The 21,423-nt window shown below is 47.0% G+C and overlaps 1 protein-coding gene across 6 annotated transcripts in view; it reads right to left on the minus strand.

The window, feature by feature from the left end:
• LOC135507774 (protocadherin Fat 1-like) overlaps nucleotides 1–21,423 on the minus strand; it is a 101,660-nt gene that overhangs the window by 11,658 nt on the left and 68,579 nt on the right. For all 6 annotated transcript variants that reach the window (XR_010450709.1, XM_064927410.1, XM_064927414.1 and 3 more), the window contains 9 exons: nucleotides 16,421–20,494; nucleotides 15,275–15,471; nucleotides 13,816–13,969; nucleotides 11,386–11,619; nucleotides 6,481–6,870; nucleotides 5,820–6,034; nucleotides 3,077–3,214; nucleotides 2,583–2,726; nucleotides 1,839–2,036 (listed from right to left, as the gene is read on the minus strand). Coding sequence is in view for 5 of the 6 variants with exons in the window: in XM_064927410.1 (XP_064783482.1) it covers nucleotides 1,839–2,036; nucleotides 2,583–2,726; nucleotides 3,077–3,214; nucleotides 5,820–6,034; nucleotides 6,481–6,870; nucleotides 11,386–11,619; nucleotides 13,816–13,969; nucleotides 15,275–15,471; nucleotides 16,421–20,494 (5,744 nt within the window). In the remaining variant the exon portion in view is untranslated. The remainder of the gene's footprint in view (nucleotides 1–1,838; nucleotides 2,037–2,582; nucleotides 2,727–3,076; nucleotides 3,215–5,819; nucleotides 6,035–6,480; nucleotides 6,871–11,385; nucleotides 11,620–13,815; nucleotides 13,970–15,274; nucleotides 15,472–16,420; nucleotides 20,495–21,423) is intronic.

Here is a 21,423-nt window from a genome sequence, read left to right on the forward strand (position 1 = left end):
CTAGAGGGAGAAAAGGGAGAGGGATAAGTCACATGTTGTGTGTGTGTGTGTGTGTGTGTGTGTGTGTGTGTGTGTGTGTGTGTGTGTGTGTGTGTGTGTGTGTGTGTGTGTGTGTGAGTGTGAGAGAGAGAGAGAGAGAGAGAGATGACCCAACTAAAGCTTGCATATTAATTATCAAAAACTCATACTAGGACTTAGGCCTAGTTATAAAATGTCTCCAAAACTTTGACACGATTCACTTATTTTACTGCTTTCATTCAACAAGTCAACAAAAAGTACTATTCCTGACAACTTATAAGCCCAAATAACTGCCACCATGTAGGCAACCATGTTAAAGCAGACTATCACTCAGCGATCCCCCATATCACCCCTACACGGGAAATAACGGGTAATAACATAACTGTGCTCAACCTATGATGGACTATCACTGCGTCAGTTGCGTGTTAGTTTGCTTGTTTATTATACTCTAGTATCGCCAAATCACTTATCGTCCAAGAGCGCTCAGAAGGCTAACCAAATGACATACATGGTACAGCAGAAAAACAAACAAGACACGTGTTGGAAGTACTCCATCTTTGCCATTCATTTTGCTGTATGCAGCTCCACTTCCCCACTGTAGAGGGAGCTTATGCTCTTCCATTCTCCTAAGGCTGAACCTTCCCCACTCATCAATATGGACCACCTGCAGAAAGACTAAGGGCCTACGTGCTCAGACAAAATAAAAACGTCCACCTGCGTTTGGAAGGCATTTACACAGCCAGAGACGCTACAGCAACCTCTGGAGAGTTCCGGGAGGATTACCAAACGTTAAGAGAGAAATACACAGTGTAGAACAGATGGAATTGTCGGTAAGAGAGAAACCATCTCGGCTCTGCTCAATATATTTCTATCTGCAACATTCAGTTAGTCTGAGTCGAGAAATCGCACTTCTTTCTCATCCGCCTACTCCTTTTCTCTGAGGAGAGAGAGAGCGAGGACAGTAGTTCACCGACTGGCAACACGCGAGCTGGCTGCGGCGCTCACCACAATGCTTCTCATGTGAGATGTTCCGCCTTGCACTCTGATTCACACGGTGTGAGAGAGGACAGCAGGATTTTTTATTTATTTATACATGGTGATTATTTAGATTTGATGCTATATATCTTGTTATCATTTTGATGTTTCTAAGAGAGGTTTATCACAGTGGGCAGCGGTAGAGCAGGCTATTTTCCACAGAAAGAGAGAGAAGGGAGAGAAAGAGAGGTAAGCATAGGTATAAGTATGATGGGGGAGTAGAGGGGGTGGAGAGAGAGAAAGTTAAAGAGAAAGAGAGAGATAGAAAGAGAAATACAGAAAGAGAGATACAGAAAGAGAGATAGTGAAAGAGAGAGATAAAGAGAGAGAAAGAGATACAGAAAGAGAGATACAGAGAGAGAGAGTGTTACAAAGAGAAAGAGAGAGATAGAGATACAGAGATACAGAGAGAGACACAGAGAGAGACACAGAGAGAGATACAGAAAGAGATACAGAAAGAGAGATACAGGGAGATACAAAGTGAAAGAGAGATACAGAGAGAGAGATACAAAGAGAAAGAGATACAGAGAGAGAGAGAGAGAGATACAAAGCGAAAGATACAGAGAGAGAGATACAAAGAGAAAGAGAGATACAAAGAGAAAGAGATACAGAGAGAAAGAGATACAAAGAGAAAGAGAGAGACACAGAAAGAGAAAGAGAGATACAGAGAGAGACACACAGAAAGACAAAGAGAGACACACAGAAAGAGAAAGAAAGTGAAGGAAATACAGTAATAGAAGGAGAGAGAGTGACCAACCAACACTCCATATATGCTCCTATAGTACCTGGACATGCAGCAGGTAGTTCTCCTTGGTCTTCCTCTTCAGCTCTTCCACCACCAGCAGCACCCCCTGTTGGTTCACCTCGAACACACCCCCCTCATTGCCGTCGACGATGGCGAAGGCGAACGGCGGCCCATTGTGTGTGGCGTCCCGGTCGGTCACCATGAGCTGGACAACACTGGTCCCCATTGGACGATTCTCCTGCGAGAAAAGGAAGTGGTTTAGACTTAGTATTCGGGGATACTGTGGGCAGTAACGACTGCTGTGTGAGAGAGCAGGAGAGGGGATTTGATGTGGGAATCAATCTTGTGAATCAATCTTTCTCTTCCTCGAAGGCTAAGCCATTCTTTTCAGTGTGCGTATATATGTGTGCGTTTGTGCACAGACACCAAATCCCTATATCAGATTTCAGAGTTTCTCCGAAATGACGTTTCTGGTTTTCACTGTCGGCTCCTCAAAAGTAAAGACAGAGATACCTGACGGTGCATCCCTATTTGCCCAATCTCTCCCTCCCTTCCTGATAGTAAAAAGGGAGGAAAGATGCATTTTTTTGTATCATCTTTCGAATCCTTACACCTTCAATCATCTCACCACTTCTTTCTTCACTTCCAACCCCTCATTCCTCCTTTCTTCTCTATCCTCTCCCCTCACCAACTCTTCTCTCCCCGTTGGCCTCTCTTTCCCACCTTCCCCACCCTCCTCCCCTCCCACTCGCTTCTTCCATCCACCCCATCCCTTCCTCCTCACCTGGATGATGAGGCTGTAGTTGGCAGGGGAGAAGAGGGGCTGGTTGTCGTTGACGTCAGACACGTCGATGTTGACCGTGGCGCTGCTGGAGCGGGCCGGAACGCCGTTGTCCGACGCCAGCACCGTCAGGGTGTACCCCGATGTCTGATGGGGTAGGGAGGGAAGAGGGGTGGGTGGGGTGGCGAGAAAGAAATGGAGATAGAAAGAGAGGAGGGAGAGAGGAGGAGAGAGGAAGAGAGAATTAATACCTCTCACTCTCTACTGCTTTTGTAAGCGATTATGCAAAGCTGACTGGTAAACTGGCTCAGCGTTTCAGTTTGATTGCAGTCTACAGTGCAATTAAGGTGTCACCGAAGACAGAATTAGATATCCCCACACACACATACACACAAATGCATATATTTAGACACACACACACACACACACACACACACACATTTGAAGGAATTTACATCAATGCTCATCCATTATAACGTTTGAATGTTTCACCATACCGTCTCTCTGTCTAGCTGGCGTGCCACTTTGACCTCTCCTCTGATTGGGTCAATGGTGAAGGGACTGCCCTGGTTCCCCGCCACGATGGAGTAACGCACGTGGTTATAGGCTGGCCCGTCTGCATCCTCCGCCATCACCTATGACCCGGGAGAACAGGAGAGAGGAAGAGTCACGACCAGCCGCCGAGGACGACACACACACAGATGTAGACTTACACACACACCTGCTCTGACACGAGACCGTGGGACACATATATTCACACACACCTGGCCAGTATTGAAACGGATCCAAGGGCAAATCAGGGGACGGACAGGATTCACACGTGTGTGACACGGGCAAACATAACAATCCTGTTTAACTTCTTATGGCTGGGGGGCAGTATTGAGTAGCTTGGATGAATAAGGTGCCCAGAGTAAACTGCCTGCTACTCAGGCCCAGTTGCGGATATATGCATATTATTAGTCAATTTGGATAGAAAACACTCGGAAGTTTCTAAAACTGTTTGAATGATGTCTGAGTATAACAGAACTCATATGGCAGGCAAAAACCTGCAAAAAAAATCCAACCAGGAAGTGGGAAATCTGAGGTTTGTAGATTTTCATGTATTTGCCTTTCCAATATACAGTGTAAAATTTGGTCTGATTGCACTTCCTAAGGTTTCCACTAGATGTCAACAGTCTTTAGAACCTTGTTTCAGGCTTCTACTAGGAAGGGGAAGCGAATAAGAGCTGTTTGAACCAGTCAGGCCCGCGGCCGTGAGCAAGAGCTCTGTTCCTTTTCATTTCTAAAGACAAAGGAATTGTCCGGTTGAAATATTATTGAAGATTTATGATAAAAACATCCTAAAGATTGATTCTATATATCCCTTGACATGTTTCTACGAACTGTAAAGGAACTGTCATCTGAACTAAGTGCCTGCGCCTTGTGTATTTGGATTTGTGAACATACTTGATGGACTTTATCGAACAAAACAAACATTTTTTGTGATTCCTGGGAGTGCATTCCGATGAAGAACTAAGTGGATATTTATAATGCTATTTCTGACTTCTGTTGACTCCACAACATGGCGGGTATTTGTATGGCTTGTTTTTGTCTCTGAGCCCTGTACTCAGATTATTCCATGGTGTGCTTTCGCCGTAAAGCTTTTTTTGAAATCTGACACATCAGTTGCATTAAGGAGAAGTATATCTTTAATTCCATGCATAACACATAACACTATTTTCATCAACATCTATGATGAGTATTTCTGTAAATTGATGTGGCTCTCTGCAAAATCACCGGATGTTTTGGAAGCAAAACATTACTGAACATAACGCGCCAATGTAAATCGAGATTTTTGGATATAAATATAAACTTTATCGAACAAAACATACATGCATTGTGTAACATGAAGTCCTATGAGTGTCATCCGATGAAGATCATCAAAGATCAATTTCTGCTTTTTGTGACTACTCTCTTTGGATGGAAAAATGGCTGTGATTTTCTGTGGCTTGGCTCTGACCTAACATAATCGCATGGTATTCTGTCCCGTAAAGCCTTTTTGAAATCGGACACTGTGGTGGGATTAACAACAAGTTTATCTTTAAAATGGAGTATAATATTTGTATGTTTGAGGAATTTAAATTATGAGATTTCTGTTGTTTGAATTTGGCTCCCTACACTTTCACTGGCTGTTGTCAAATCAATCCCGTTAACGGGATGTCAGCCGTAAGAAGTTAACGAATCATTTATATTTTGGTTGATTAGACACAGTTGACAAATGGACACAGGGGAAGAAAGAGGGAGAGGAGGGGTGAGGGGCCAAAGGGTGAGGGGCCAAGGGAAGAGGTGTTAGAAAATGTATATCGGGGCGGCAGGGTATCCTAGTGGTTAAAGCGTTGGACTTGAAAGGTTGCAAGTTCAAATCCCTGAGCTGACAGGGTACAAATCGTTCAAGTCGTTCAGCCCCTGAACAGGCAGTTATCCCACTGTTCCTAGAAGGTCAAAGAAAATAAGAATTTGTTATTTTAACTGACTTGCCTAGTTAGATAAAGGTAAAAAATAAAACAAATAGAAAAGAGGGAAGGGGAAGGGGAGAGGGTGAGAAAGGGACGTGAGTCACCTGTCTTTAATTCATTAGTGTGTGTGTGTGTGTTACAGTAGGCTGAGCATGAAGAGCGGAGGGAGGTCCTCGTTTAACTCTGCACCACCAGAAGGTGATCTAACACAGCAACTGATACGTGACAGAGAGAGAGGGTACTGACTGAAAGACTAGTTAAGAAAGGGGTGAAATAATGGGATGAGGTGTGCGTGCGGTGATTGAAAAGGTAGTTTATGAGCGGGAGGGAAACAGAAGAAAAATGACAGACGCGACATAAGCGCACTGCCTATACAATGGTAGGGGAATCTCCACAAATCAAAAACTTGTTGTAGGTTCCAACACAATGCAAACAAACTCTAATATATTCCTTTAGTGATTTTATATGGGGTGGCAGGGTAGCCTAGTGGTTAGAGCATTGGACTAGTAACCGGAAGGTTGTCAGTTCAAACCCCCGAGCTGACAAGGTACAAATCTGTTTTTCTGCCCCTGAACAGGCAGTTAACCCACTGTTCCCAGGCCGTCATTGAAAATAAGAATGTGTTCTTAACTGACTTGCCTGGTTAAATAAAGGTAAAATTTAAAAAAAATATATGCTTTTTTGTTCTAGTTTTCTAGAAACACCAGACCAAATGATCAGAACGGTCACTCATCGGTCAACTCACCGCCACCACTGTCTTGCCGGGTTCGGCGTCCTCGGCCACCACGGCGGCGTAGGTGGCCTGGCCGAAGGCGGGGCTGTTGTCGTTGACGTCCGTCAGGTTGATGTTGACCGTGGCCATGTCGCTGAGCGGCGGCGTGCCCCCATCCGTGGCCTCCACCGTCAGGTAGTACCCGTGGGACGCCTCGAAGTCCAGCGGCTCGATGACGAAGATGTCACCTGGAGGGGAGACGAAAGAGGGAGAGGGAGGATAGGACGGATGGATTAGAAGAAGGTTCCTCCACTGTCCCAATGTACACAACAGAAATGTCATCTGCTACGTCCCCTTTGAAATGCAGCTTGACGTTTACTGAGTGATCGCGCCTTAGATAGGCCAGCTGCAAAGTCGAAATTGGCTAATTTAAGGTCAGGCATTAGGGTTAGCAGTGTGGTTAGGGTTAGGGTTCAAAACAGCTAGTGACCACACTGCAGGGGCTGCCTCCAGAACAAGACTCATTACAAGCTAAACCTGCCAAAGATACACACAAAGATAGTAGTCATAATATGGTGCCTCTGGCGACTGGGGAGACATATAAAGGAAGAGGAGAGGTGGAGACAAGAGGGGCAGAGAGAGAGAGAGAGAGAGAGAGATACAGAGAGAGAGACATCCAGAGAGAGATACATACCAGTCTGAGGGTCGACACTGAACATGCCGTGTTCATTCCCGCTCACGATGGCATAGGCGATCTCCCCGTTGGCTTCAATGTCCCGGCTAGCGGCGTGCACCCGCAGCAACTGCGTGCCCACCGCCACGTCCTCCGAAACGCCCGCCACATATTCGCGGTGCTCGAACACGGGCGGATTGTCGTTGATGTCCAGCACGGAGACCGTGACGCGGGAGAGGGACGAGAGGCGGCGCGGGGAGCCCCGGTCAGAGGCGCGCGCTTTGAGCTCATACACAGCCCGCGCCTCGCGGTCCAGGGGCTTTTTTAAGGCAATGACGCCGGTACGCTCGTCCACGGAGAAGTGGCCGTCGGCCGAGTCGGCGAGGGAGTAGAGGATGTCGCCGTTCAAGCCTGGGGAGGAGACAGAGAGAGATGGAGATCGTGTTAAAAACACATGGACTAAAATAAAACTAAATGTGTAGAATCTGACATTCTGACATAAGAGCATTAGAGACTAACATTACTCTGAGTGAGAGTTCATTATCGTTTTGCCTTTGTTGGAAAGCAAAACCATGAACAATCCAAACGGGAAACAATATAAATCTCAGTGTACTTTCTCAGCAATACAGTCACACACTCCTGAGTAACAATACCTTGTCATATCAGCCGTTCAACACCATATACCCTTTTTGTCGACCAAAAGCATTCACATGCAAACATGCAAGTCACATCGCCCTTGTAATAACACCTTGCCGCTTCCCGACAGGGTGGTCCAAAAACGAGACAGAGACGGATGTGGACAATAACCATAATGCCTTTTTGCAGGTGGCCCACATCTCTCTCTCACACACACACACACACACACATTCCCCTCCTCAGCGCATCTCATTACGACTAAAGAGACTCTGTCTGTGTCCCAAATGGCACTCTATTCGATAGTGCACTACTTTTGACCAAACGGGCCCTGGTCAAAAGTAGTGCACTGCAATGGGAACAGGGTGCCATTTGGGATGCAGTTCTTGTCGGCGGGAGCCCGGCTTATTGCCACCTGTTGGTTCCAGTCACCGTCGCTTTTATCAGACCAAATTACCCGGCCGACGGAAATTGCTTGATGACGTCTAAGTGGATCGCGCCAAATCGTTAAGCAATCTCGACTCCCGACACCAGGCGATTATACTTCATATCCAGTCTTCTGGACGTTTCCTCCCACACTGTGGGTCTGATTCAACCATACCTGATGTTGTCATGTTTATGCAGTACCTTATAAAACTATGTTCCTACTTTTATCTTGCATCCCTATCTGGTATCCAAAACCAGTCTGCCATTTTACTTAACCACAGGCAGACAAAATGTCTACATGCTAACTGACTATCTCCAAATTCGGCACCGTGGGTTTGATTAAACTGTGCCTTCGAAAGACAGCATTCGGTGAAACTTTATCGACAGCGGTAACAAAGACGTTCCTCCTCAGCCCAAAGTGGCAAGAAAGCTTGTTTGCGTCTAGTATGAGCCACATGAATGCTGTTTACCCAATAGAAGAGGGACAGCACAGACAAGGAATAGAAAGAAGAAGAAAAAAAACACTTCAGAAGATAACTGGGGAGAGATAGGGGATAGAGAGGAAAGAGATACTAGGGGGATAGAGAGGAAAGAGATACTAGGGGGATAGAGAGGAAAGAGATACTAGGGGGATAGAGAGGAAAGAGATACTAGGGGGATAGAGAGGAAAGAGATACTAGGGGGATAGAGAGGAAAGAGATACTAGGGGGATAGAGAGGAAAGAGATACTAGGGGGATAGAGAGGAAAGAGATACTAGGGGGATAGAGAGGAAAGAGATACTAGGGGGATAGAGAGGAAAGAGATACTAGGGGGATAGAGAGGAAAGAGATACTAGGGGGATAGAGAGGAAAGAACTACTAGGGTGATAGAGAGGAAAGAACTACTAGGGTGATAGAGAGGAAAGAACTACTAGGGTGATAGAGAGGAAAGAACTACTAGGGGGATAGAGAGGAAAGAACTACTAGGGGGATAGAGAGGAAAGAACTAGGGGGATAGAGAGGAAGGAACTACTAGGGGGATAGAGAGGAAAGAACTACTAGGGGGATAGAGAGGAAAGAGAGAGGGGGATAGAGAGGAAAGAGATAGGGGGATAGAGAGGAAAGAGATAGGAGGATAGAGAGGAAAGAGATAGGGGGATAGAGGAAAGAGAAAGAGAGAAAATAGAGAGAAAGAGAGAGAGAGAAGAAATAGAGAGAAAGAGAGAGAGAGAAGAAATAGAGAAAGGATTGTGTCAGCATAACTTCTCCCTTAAACGACAATAAAGGTCACCAACCAGCTTCATAGTTTTTTAGCTTCTTTCCCCCAGACCGATAAGAAACCACTTTGAGAAGCACCGCCATGGCAGTGGACACACAGCAGGGACAATGACGCGAGTAAGTATGAAACTGCCAAATATCTTCAACCCAAATGAGCCGGTCTAGATAGCACAACTGGTGTCGGGAACTGGCAGTGCTCAAAATGTGTCAACATTTGGAGCAAAGAAATACTCTGAGTCTCAAATGTCGATGATATTCCGCCCGAATAGTGAATGAATCCTCTATCTATCTGACAATGGAGGTCGGACACGCACGCCGGTGCACACGCACACTCAGTCCAATGGCTGCTGGCTGAGTGAGCGAGGACAGTGTGACCTGGACTGTGGCAAAAAAATAAATATTTTGTCTCGTCAGAGTCGTCATAGATGGGCCTTGACTTTGTTATTCCCCTGTGCGTGGGACTCTTCGGTTCTCCTGGCAATACGGGCATACATCAGCCAATACCCATTTCACAAGGCTGGCGATAAAGACCCAAACTAGAACTCTACAGGTCAGTGTGTGTGATATATGTGATACCAACACGTGTGAAAGGAATGTAAATTAATCTCATTCAAAGGGCTTTATTGGCTCGGGAAACACATGTTTACATTGCCAATGTAAGTGAAATAGATCATAAACAAAAGTGAAATAAACAATATTTAAAACAATAACAGTAAACATTACTCTCACAAAAGTTCCAAAAGAATAAAGACCTTTGTCATTAGATACAGTGTTGTAACGATGTGCAAATAGTTAAAGTGCAAAATAAATAAACATAAATATGGGTTGTATTTACAATGGTGTTTGTTCTTCACTGGTTGCCCTTTTCTTGTGGCAACAGGTCACAAATCTTGCTGCTGTGATGGCACACTGTGGTATTTCACCCAGTAGATATGGGAGCTTTTCAAAATTGGATTTCCTTTCAGATTTTTTGTACCGTGTCAAGCAATTATCTTTTTGTTTTCTCATGATTTGATTGGGTCTAATTGTGTTGCTGTCCTGGGGCTCTGTGGGGTGTGTTTGTGTTTGTGAACAGCGCCGCAGGACCAGCTTGCTAAGGGGACTCTTCTCCAGGTTCATCTCTCTGTAGGTGATTGGCTTTGTTATAGAAGGTTTGGGAATCGCTTCCTTTTAGGTGGTTCTTTCCTGGTTGTTGATAATTAGCGGATATCGGCCAAATTCTGCTCTGCATGCATTATTTGGCGTTTTACGTTGTACACAGAGGATATTTTTGCAGAATTCTGCATGCTGTCTCGATTTGGTCTCCCTCCCTTCCTCCAGCTCCAAATGATCCGAAATGCACCTACAGCTAAAATTGGGGGGAGGGTGAGAACCTAATTCCTCCACTCCTCCGTTCAGATATCCTATATGTTGGCACGGAGGTAAGGGCGGACATTAGGAATTCCGTGCTAGTGTGCCAACCCCGGGTGGAAGAGCTGTCCAAAAAGCAGGCCCCCGTTTTGACTTCCTGAGCGAACGAGCGACCCAGTTCTTACATCCCATTCAATCTGTCAAAACTTGTCAGTTTACCTGAAGGACAGAGAGAGAGAGCGAGAGAGAGAATCTCTTTTGTCCATACTTAGGCTTTTAAAGGGAACAGGCTGACACGCTCCCCTAGTCTAGAACACCTTGCCCTGTCAGAGGAGTCATTATCAAATGCCAGTAAAAGAACCAGAACCTATCTAGTCAAATTGGTAGTGCCGCTAAAAGTGCCAAAATCGTGTCCCATTTTTAAGGGAGCTCGCTAGTATCAGGAGCTCTTGAGTTTAAATACGGCCGCCACACTAGCGCTTTCAGCTGTCCTCCATTTGAGGGAGTTCTGGGGTCCAATCGGTTTCGTCTCAACGCGGCTGCTCCTGGTCAGGCGGGTTTCCTGAAAGACGGTGTAAATATATGCCATGTGGCAGACTATTTCATCCAGAGCCACTAACAGTAGTGCACGCAGACATTTGCGGCGGGAACTGAACCCGTGATCCTGAAGCTGTACGCTCCATTCTCTACCAACAGAGCCGCACAGGGACACAAACACTAAAGTCATAGAAGACTGTGAAGAGTGGGTTATGACTTACCCACCGGCAAAATGGCAAGTAGAAAATGACCATTAGGCCTTTATAGAATCGAGTGCTCGAAGGAGAAGAGAATTTCATCCCTATCATCGTTTTTTACGCCATAAGAGACTGGTGTAAAATGGAGGTGGGGATTACTGTGATCCTGTGGAGTCAGCATTGCAGGGGAAAAGCAAAGCAGCCATACTTCTCAAACAACTACGTCTGTATTTCTCAGCGGAAAGATGAATTATGAAGTGACTCGCCCGCTCACAAATAAAGATGGCGCGGTTCACATTCGACTAAGTTCAACTGACGGACGACGTCGAGCTCCGCGGCGGCTACCGGACGTGGGCAGAGTCGACAGAAAGAGGCAACATACTGCGCATTGTGCACAACGTCGAGAGCACCGGGGGTACAGCACGAGACCAGAGAGCTCAGCATTGCCTGGTCTAAGACGGGTCAGATAAGAAGAAGAAACAAAATGGATCAACTCGTTTGTAAATAAACAAACAAACAAACGTACCGGTGTCGAGGTCGGTGGCGAGCAGCCGTGCCACGAAGGTGCCGACCTCCGTGTTCTCGAAGACGGTGATGGCGTAAGGGCCCGAGGTGAACTGTGGCGCGTTGTCGTTCACGTCCTCCACGGTCAGGTGCACGGCTGCCTCGCAGTAGCGCCCGCCGCCGTCTAGTGCCCGCACCGTGAGGCGGTACTCTTCCTCCTCCTCGCGGTCCAGGGGCTGCTGGGTCTTCAGTTCACCTGGGAAATGGAAGACGGAGAAAGGCACGTGTCAATCAACAGGCAGGCACACACACACTTGTTAAAAGCGCTGACACACAACACAAACCCGCAGCCAAACACGCACAAACATGTCAATCACGCGCACTCATTAAAAGCGACGGCACACACACACACACAGGCGCGTTAAAAGTTCTTGCAATCCATACACACTTCTACAGGCTACGGCACTTGCGGGTTGCACTCTTTAAAAAAAATCTATTGTTGGACAAGGACAGATAGTGTTAGAACAGCATCCTCTCCCTCCAAGGCCCCTTCCGAGAAAGCATCAAAGTAAAAAGCAGGTCAAGCTAAATGGTCTCTGCGCCATTTAGTTCCGTGTAGAGTGCTCCTCGACCAATTCAACGCGGCCTACTGACTGGTTTGAGTAAAAAGAATAACTGAAACCAAATCGCTACCAGGTACAAATGATAACGGAACTACATTTCTAAGGTCCCATTAAGATAATTCACTCTGTCCATCGTGTTCAGTCGCCAAAACAAAAGGTTTCAGGTTGAGGGAAGCTGATCTGTAACTAGGGGGGAAACTTCACTTCAACATTTAGTTCCCGAAAACCTAACAACCTTGTCATGCTCACCTCCACACACACACACCTCTATTTTTAAGTTGGCATTAGCCGCTTTGGTGCTTTCAGAAGTAACACTTCTCACAGATCACTGAGTCAGACAACGTGTGCCTGCATTCGTGCGTGTTCTGAGACCTCATGTCCTCTTGTATGCCACAACCCCCTTCCCCTGATCCAGGCATCCAACCCACATCCAAACAACTAATGGTTTTCAGAAGAGGATGGAGAGAAATAAATAAATAATTGACAGGGAGGAGGAGAAGGGGGGAGGGGGACGCAGGAGGACAGGAGTAGTTGGCAGCTAAGAGCAGCTAGGAGGTGTCCTGGGATATGGTGCATGCCAACATTACCGGGGTCTCGCTGGACACACATGTGCGCCCGCACAAGCACACAAACTGCCGTTACTAACCAAGCCTCTTAGTGTTCCTCGCATGCAATAATCAAATCCAATTTTATTGGTCACGTACACATATTTAGCAGATGTTATTGCGGGTGTGGCGAAATGCTTGTGATCCTCCTTCTCGCCACGGAAAAAAGGACCCCCTTTCGATACTCTTGACTAAATCCTTCTCCTTCAAATTTGGCCCAAACCAAATTGAAATGGCCGGATTCTCCTCTCTTCTTCTCTCCCTCCTCGCTCGCCGCTGGCTCATACAGAGGTATCAAAGTACGTCTGAGCTTGAACCACAATAAAAGGGGCTGTTGTGGTGCTGCTTTCTCGGTCTCTAGCCTACTCTACACCGCTGCTGCCTTGTTTCTTCACAACTGTCACAAGTCTCTCTCCCTTCAGAAATAAACCAATGTGCCATTTATTTCTTCGTGTGGGGGTTAACGGGAGCTAACTGGTATTGTGTTTTCCAAGGCCCGATCGTGTCATTCCATTTTGCCTCCGCTTTCTGCAGAGGAGACTCGAAACCTTCAGGCGAGAACAACGTCGCTTGTATGTTCGATGAAACTCGGGTTCTTAGCGCCATCGCTCGCTAATCCTCCGGGGGAAATGCTCTCGGGGGGGGGGGGGCAAAATACATTAAAAATAATCATCAAAAAGGATGCGACGTAAACAAAATCCACCTTGCCTCTAGACACACACACACACACACACGCACACACACGCACACACACACAGGGGTGGATGGATTATGATTCAATCAGAAAGTGTGCAGTGTGCATGACTGGTGTCCACACTGGGAGGTTATTACTGTGTCTGTTTGTGACGGTACAGAGGGAGACAAAAGACAGGGTCCGTGAGTGTAGGGATGCAAGTCTCAAACATCAAATCATGGCATTGTAAAACTGGTGTGTGTGTGTGTGTGGGTTAGTGTTACACGTCATGCTGCCATCACGCACCCATGGACATTTGATAGTCATCATAGTCCGAATAACCTTGGACGTGCCGTGAATGTAAACTGGATGAATGCGAGCGCAGTGCAGCCATTTGAAATGACTCGAAACGACTCTACATTGCGGCAGACATGAAACCTGTGGTTATTTTGAGTTTGGATTAGCTGTATGGTAGCATGGGCAGACTAGTCAACACCGAGTGTGTTGAGGTGTAAACACAGAGAGACAGGAAAACAGACAGACAGACACACCTGTGTCGGGGTGGATGGTGAAGAGCTCGGCTCCCGGTCCCTGGAGCTCGTAGGAGATGTGGGCGTTGGAGCGGATGTCTGCATCCGTGGCCGAGACCTGCAGGATGAGCCTGCCGGCTGGGACGTCCTCGGGGACCCTCTCTGTGTAGAGGGACTGGGGGAGCGGAGAGAGGGGAGAGAGAGAGAAAGGGAGGATGAGAGAGTGTGTGGGAGGGAAGAGGGGAAAAGACATCAGAAGGTAGGAAAAAATAAAGATTGATGGTGGGGGGGGGGCAGAGAGAAGTAAAGGTAAGGTAGAATATGCAAGAATATGATTCATTCAATAGGTATATTAAAAAGGGAGGAAATGGATAGAGGGGTAGAATGAAAAGTCATTACAAATCGACAGCAGTATGCACTTAAACCGCCTGGTACGGCAACCACCTGGTACGGCAACTGCTCCGCCCTCAACCGTAAGGCTCTCCTCCATAGGGTAGTGAGGTCTGCACAACGCATCACCGGGGGCAAACTACCTGCCCTCCAGGACACCTACACCACCCGATGTTACAGGAAGGCCATAAAGATCATCAAGGACATCAACCACCGAGCCACTGCCTGTTCACCCCGCTATCATCCAGAAGGCGAGGTCAGTACAGGTGCATCAAAGCTGGGACCGAGAGACTGAAAAACAGCTTCTATCTCAAGGCCATCAGACTGTTAAACAGCCACCACTAACATTGAGTGGCTGCTGCCAACACACTGACACTCAACTCAACTCCAGCCACTTTAATAATGGGAATTGATGGGAAATTATGTAAATATATCACTAGCCACTTTAAACAATGCTACCTTATATAATGTTACTTACCCTACATTATTCATCTCATATGCATACGTATATACTGTACTCTATATCATCGACTGCATCCTTATGTAATACATGTATCACTAGCCACTTTAACTATGCCACTTTGTTTACATACTCATCTCATATGTATATACTGTACTCGATACCATCTACTGTATCTTGCCTATGCTGCTCTGTACCATCACTCATTCATATATCTTTATGTACATATTCTTTATCCCCTTACACTGTGTATAAGACAGTAGTTTAGAAATGGTTAGTTAGATTACTTGTTGGTTATTACTGCATTGTCGGAACTAGAAGCACAAGCATTTCGCTACACTCGCATTAACATCTGCTAACCATGTGTATGTGACAAATAAAATTTGATTTGATTTGATTTTAATACAATCAGCAATGGAAATGCATTAGCTGGTAAAAAAAATAGCCCTCAATGCTAGAAAATTACCCCTTAATTTTTGCTTGCCTTTCTTCAACGAGAAGCCTTTCCAAACCTCTTATTTTCCTCCCTCGCTCCCTCCTTCCCCTTCCCCCAGATACTTGTCACGCATAGCATGTACCCCCACACGCAGATAACATGACATTTTTTAGTGGCCTGCCTTCTCTCTTTACCTTCTCGCAAACCGGGCTGTTGTCGTTGGCATCCAGGACTTTGACCTCGACCACGGCCTTGGCAGCAAAGGTGCCGTCGGTGGCGGTGATATTTAGGAGGTAGCTGTCGCGCTCCTCGCGGTCCAGTGGCTTCCTGACAGACACTTTCCACTCATTCTGGAGGTGCTCGATCGCAAACTGTCCTAGAGCGTCGCCTCCTGTATGGGTAGAGAGTCATTGGGGAGAGTTAAATGGTGAGAGAGTCAATGGGGAGGGTCAGTGGCGAGCGAGTCAATAGGGAGAATAGCATTCAAACTAATGAGCAACGCGTCTAAATTCGGCCCCTGCCTCTGGTTTCGAGAGGACTAGTGGTTTTGTGTGTGTGTGTGTGTGTGTGTGTGTGTGTGCATGCGTGCATGTGTATCTCAAGGGTTTGCGAGTTTGTGTTCTGTACTGAATCGTACATCAATGGCGGGTTGGTCTTTGAATCAGAGAAGATCTTGTCCTGCGAGTGGTCGCGAAGCGCAAAGAGGAACTGCATCCATGTCTACCAGTTGTCGCTTCCTATTTCAAAAGCTGTCCGCTGGTCAGAGTCGTGTTCAACCCCCGGGATCTTTTATAGTGCCTGAGCAAATCTACTCAGGTAATGGTCCTATTATTCATTAATCATAACCACTTCAACTTGCAAACCAACGTTCATGAAGAATGTTTGGTACACAGGAAACCATAATAAGGAAGCTGTTTTTTTGTGTAGTAGGAAATGTGTATCCAAGCTAATATGAGAGCTCATTTCTAAAATCTCTGGTTATTAAATGTGGCACAGTCATTCCATCCTCTAATGAGCACCAGAGGAAGTGCATTTCCCACCATCAATTTCAAAGTGTCATCAAAATGATTAAACCTGATCTTTTTCTTTCTTTCTTACTGATGACCTACATATTTGCCTTTGATCTTTCGCAAATTAGTCGATTCAAAGTGTTTACAGATAAAGAATGTGCATTATATGTTCAGAGAGGAGATTTGATCTTCATTGTAAGCGGGTGTAAATGTCTAATCCTCTTTTGAGCAGTGTTTATTAAAGCTGTTTATTAACACAAACAGAGAAGGCTATCAAGCCATGAGCTGTGAGCAGAGAAAATACTGGTATTGTTAGAGATAAAAACCCACCTGTGATAAAGTAGCTGACTTGTTTGTTGATCTCCTCCGTGTCGGCGTCCGTCGTGCTCAGGATAGCAATGACTCCACTGGGCGGACGGTCGTCTTCGCTCACCGTGCCCTTGTAGATCTCGGCAGTGAAGCGTGGCGGGTTATCGTTGACGTCGGCCACGGTAACCTTCACAGTGGCGCTGGTCACCAGCTGCACCTTGTCTCCGCGGTCTGTGGCCAGTACGGCAATGGAGTACTTGCTGGTCTTCTCGCGGTCGAGCTCTTTCAATGTCGTCACCCAGCCTGTCTCACTGTTGACGGCGAACAGCTCAGAAATCTCAGCCAAAGTTTGTTTGGGGTCCAGGCTGTAGATGACTTGACCGTTGGTGCCAGAGTCCTGGTCGGTGGCTTTGACCTGGATCACCGGCGTGCCAGCTGGAAGGTTCTCCACCACCACCGCCTCATACGGGTCCGACTCAAACACAGGCTTGTTGTCATTGAGGTCTTTGACCTGGATGTTGATGTTGACAAACGCCACCGTTTCGTAGCCCTCCTGTTGGCTCTGGGCTTGCAGCGTGAGCTGGTACCACTTCGTGGTCTCGTGGTCCATACTCTTCTCCAGCTTCAGGGCCCCAGTGTCCCGATCCACCACGAAGACCTCATTCTGGTTACTCTCCGGGGTGTTGCCTTTCACTAGGCTGTAGAACACCGGTTGTTCACTCTCTGCCTGGATAACGTCAATATCCGTGCCGATGGGCATGTCTTCGGCGATGGTGAACCGGTAGTGTGGCTCTGCAAACTTGGGGACCGGTACCTCAGGGGCCACTATCCTGATATAAACGCGGACGACGGATTGTTTGGAAGGACTCCCAGCATCCTTTGCCCTAACATAGAAAGCGTAGAGGTTGTTTTCGAGTCCGATGAGGCTCTCTTTGGTGACAATGACTCCACTGAAGGGGTGGATTTCGAAGTTCTCCTCCACGTTTTCCATGTCGGCTTCGATAGTGTAAGCGATGTCGGCGTTGCTTCCCTCATCCATGTCTGACGCAGCAATTTTCACCACGGTGGTTCCCCTGGGGACGTCCGATGCTACATTGGCTTTGTACTCCATTGCCCTGAATTGTGGGGCATTGTCATTGATATCTGTCAAAATCACATTAATAATGCAGAAGCCTACTTTGCCGCCACCGTCCTTTGCCATGAGCGATATGGGGATGACCTTCTCAATGGCGTTCTCGCGGTCTAGGATCTCCAGGGTGAAAATCTCTCCATTTTCATTGACAGAAAACTTGTCTTTGGCAAAATCGTTGACGATGTGGTAAGTTAGGCTCCCGTATGTGCCAGCGTCTTTATCTGTGGCTTTGGCCTCAGCAACTAACGTTCCGACAGGCGAGTTCTCAGTGAGTTCAACTACGTAATCGAGCTGGGGGAAAGTGGGGTTGTGGAAGTTGGCACCGTTGACTGTGACTTTGACCATGGCCGAGGTCCTGAATACACCATCTGACACGGACACGTTGAGGTTGTACAGTGGCTCCATCTTTAGTTTGCGGTGGTTGGAGATGACGATGGCCCCAGTGTTTTTATCCATGGCAAAGTTCAGGTCCTTATTGCCAGACAGGATGGAGAACTCAAGCCTGCCGGCGTCTGAGCTGTCGGCGTCGGACGCCTGGACATGGGTGACGAAGTAATCGCGGGGGGCCAATTCGCTGACTGTGGCTTTGTAAGAGCGCTCAGTGAACACCGGAGCATTGTCATTCAGGTCAGTGACATCTATGGTTACAGTGACATCACTGGAGAGGGCAGGCACCCCTCCGTCCACTGCGCGGACAGTCAGCTTGTGTTGCTGCTTTTCCTCGTGGTCGAGCATGCGAGCAGTCCAGATGATTCCCAAGTCACGGTCAATGCTGAAGTAGTCTGAGCTCTTTTCCTTGTCCTCAACTAGCTGGTAGAAAAGCATTTTGTTGTTGCCAGTGTCGGAGTCTGTGGCAGCAACTTGTAAAACTGCAGTGCCAATGAAGGAAGCTTCAGAAACATTTGCGTTGTAGGACGTTAGTTGGAAGACAGGGGGATTATCGTTGACGTCTTCCAGAATGATATCGACAAAGACATCAGCGTGGGCCCCAGTCAGTGAGTCTGTGGCTCGGACACTCAATTTATAAGCGGGGTGGGCCTCGAAATCTAGAGGTTGAATTACATGTACGACACCTGTGTTGAAATTGATGGAAAACTGACTGAAGGCATCTCCCTCAGAGATGGTGTATACTATCTTGGGGCCTTCGGAGTCTGTAGCCTGGACGTGAACTACAGGTGTGTGTAACTGGATATTTTCAGGGATTTCGATGCTGTAGAATGCCTTCTCAAACACTGGCATGGCTTTATTTACTATAGTTATGGGCACTTCCACTTCTGCCGAGAGGGCTGGTTCTCCTGCATCTTTGGCCACAACGTTGATGACAAACTCACTGTTGAGGGAGTCTTTGTCTAACTGTTGTTTGAGGGAGATTTCTCCCGAGGGGCTTATCTGGAAGTGCGTGTGGTGTTCTTTCAGGTGGTAATGGATTTCAGCGTTTTGACCCACGTCCCCGTCCACTGCTGTCACCTGACGGATGGCCTGACCCTCCTCTGCGTCCACCTGGACCAAGGCTTGATAGGGCAGGTTGACAAACATGGGCTGGTTGTCGTTCACATCTTCTACGATCACCGTCACCAGAACGTGGGCCACTTCTGCGGAAGCATCCTCCCTGGTCACCTCCACGACGAGGTCGAACGTGTCCTGCACCTCACGATCGAAAGGTATCCCTGTGGTGGAGAGCACTCCAGAAGTGTGGCTGATTTGGAACCTCTTGTCTGGGTTCAGGACGTTGTAGAAGAGGGGTTCGTTGATGTGGTTCCCCACAGCGGCAATGACCGCTAATGTTTTCTTCTCAGAGGAGTTCTCTTTGACGTAAGCCTTGTAGGAGTCCCTAGTGAACTTCAGGCTGCTCTCCTTGTTCTCACGGATGTTTATCTTTATCGATGCTGTGTTGGCGAACCTGCCGTCCGAGACCCTCACCCTGAGCTCGTACCTGCTTCTTAGCTGGGTGACGTTCTGGATAGTGATAATGCCTGTGTTGGAATCCATCTTGAATTTCTCCCCGATGTTCCCCTCTGAGATGGAGAAGAAGAGTTTAGAGTTTGGTCTGGAGTCTGCGTCTGATGCGTTGACTTTGATTACCTCGACACCTTTGTAAGTTGGCACGATCACTGATGTCTCGTAGAGCTCCTGGCTGAACTGCGGCGAGCAGTCGTTGACATCGATGACTTCGACGGTCACGTTGGCGGCTGTCTCGGCGAACAGACGCGGAATTCCGAGGTCGTGGACCTGAATGGTGAAGCGGAATACACTCCTTTGTTCGTAATCCAGAGCGGTTGTCATTCTAATGGCTCCCGTACTGGAATCGATGGAAAAGTAGTTGTGAGCGAATGGCTCGACGATCTGATAGACCAGCATCGCATTGGCATCGCGGTCAGCATCTGAGGCGCGGATGACCAGCGGGGTGTTTTCTCTGGTCAAGACCACACTGTTGATGGGAGCCAATTCGCTAATCATGCCTGTGAACTCTGGCTGGAGGAAGATGGGGGAATTATCGTTCTCGTCTTTTAGGTGAATCAGCAGAGTGGTGTTGCTAGCAAGACCAGCCATGTTGGTTCCCTGGATGGTCAGTCTGTACTCAGGGGTCATTTCATAGTCCAAAGCCCTCGAAGTTACAACCACCCCGGAGTTTGGGTTTACATCAAATGCGCCATCAGTGTTTCCACCTTTGATTTGGTAGAACACAGAGGACTGGCTGGTTGCTGTGATCATGGTTACAAAACTTCCGGGGAGGGCCAATTCGCTGACCTCTGCAGAGAACTCCTTGGCAGTAAATCTGGGAGTGGCATTGTCCGACACGGTGACAGCGATGTGGACGGTGGCGGTTGCAGTCAGCGAAGGGGTTCCTTTGTCGGTTGCCTTCACAGCTAGTTCAAACTGGTTATTGCTGCTTCGGTCCAGCTCCTTAGCCACGGTAACAGTGCCCAGCACCGGATCAATGGCAAATGAGTTTGCAACATTTCCTGTTCCAAAAAAAAAGAACACAAGAAGATTTATTAACGTGGTTACTATAGCATTGATTTTCATTCCAGCCGGAAATGTGTGCATTTCTTAAACATTAAAGCCAGGGTGCAATTTTAGGCTTCTTCATTACCGTAAATTGAATTGGCTAGAGTCAATGCCAGCGCCCTCAAGGAAATCTAATTAGCATAATCAAAAATCCCCATAAAAATCTGTCAATTTAAGCTAGAGATGTGTATTCTTTTGCAGAGGATGTATCTCAATCCACTGCATCCGCCAATGGCGCAATTCTGCATCTGCTGTGACAGGTGACAGAGCTAGAGCGTCAGACCATCAGACATCCTGAAAATGTGTCTTCTCACAAAATCGCCGGTAGCGTCCAAACAGTTTGGCCTACAAACTATTATGACCCCTCTATGGAAGGATGAGACTCTCACAAACAATTGTGTTCTGTGTTTTGCTCCACGACCCCCACAAGTGTCTTGGGACACGTCTGAGGTCAGTACAGCCGATCTGACCACTTCCCTCTGTGGGAAGGTGAGACTATCACGAACATCATATTTTTCTCTAGGATGCCCACAGGCCTCACAAGACTCGTCTGAAGGTTTCCCGGTATAAGTTTTTTAATGGAAGTATATATGGAGACTGGTTAGAGTAAAAAATAAATGGGTTAGATACATGTCCTATATCTTTCAGATATAGAGCAGACACTTAAGAAAAAACTTCCTTCAGATTTTTTTGGGGGGGGGGGGGGTGTATCTGCTGTTCCATGTAGTGAATCTGTTATTCAATGTTTTTGTTTGGATTAATAGCAGTAAGAAAATATATATATATATTTTTTTTTAACTTTTGAAATTCTTAACAGCAAAATGATCCTTGGTATGACCTCCTTAAAACAATACAGCAAATTCAAGATGAACCCCTCTGATTA

The sequence above is a fragment of the Oncorhynchus masou genome, chromosome 21 (assembly GCF_036934945.1).
Source record: "Oncorhynchus masou masou isolate Uvic2021 chromosome 21, UVic_Omas_1.1, whole genome shotgun sequence".
Classification (NCBI taxonomy): domain Eukaryota; kingdom Metazoa; phylum Chordata; class Actinopteri; order Salmoniformes; family Salmonidae; genus Oncorhynchus; species Oncorhynchus masou.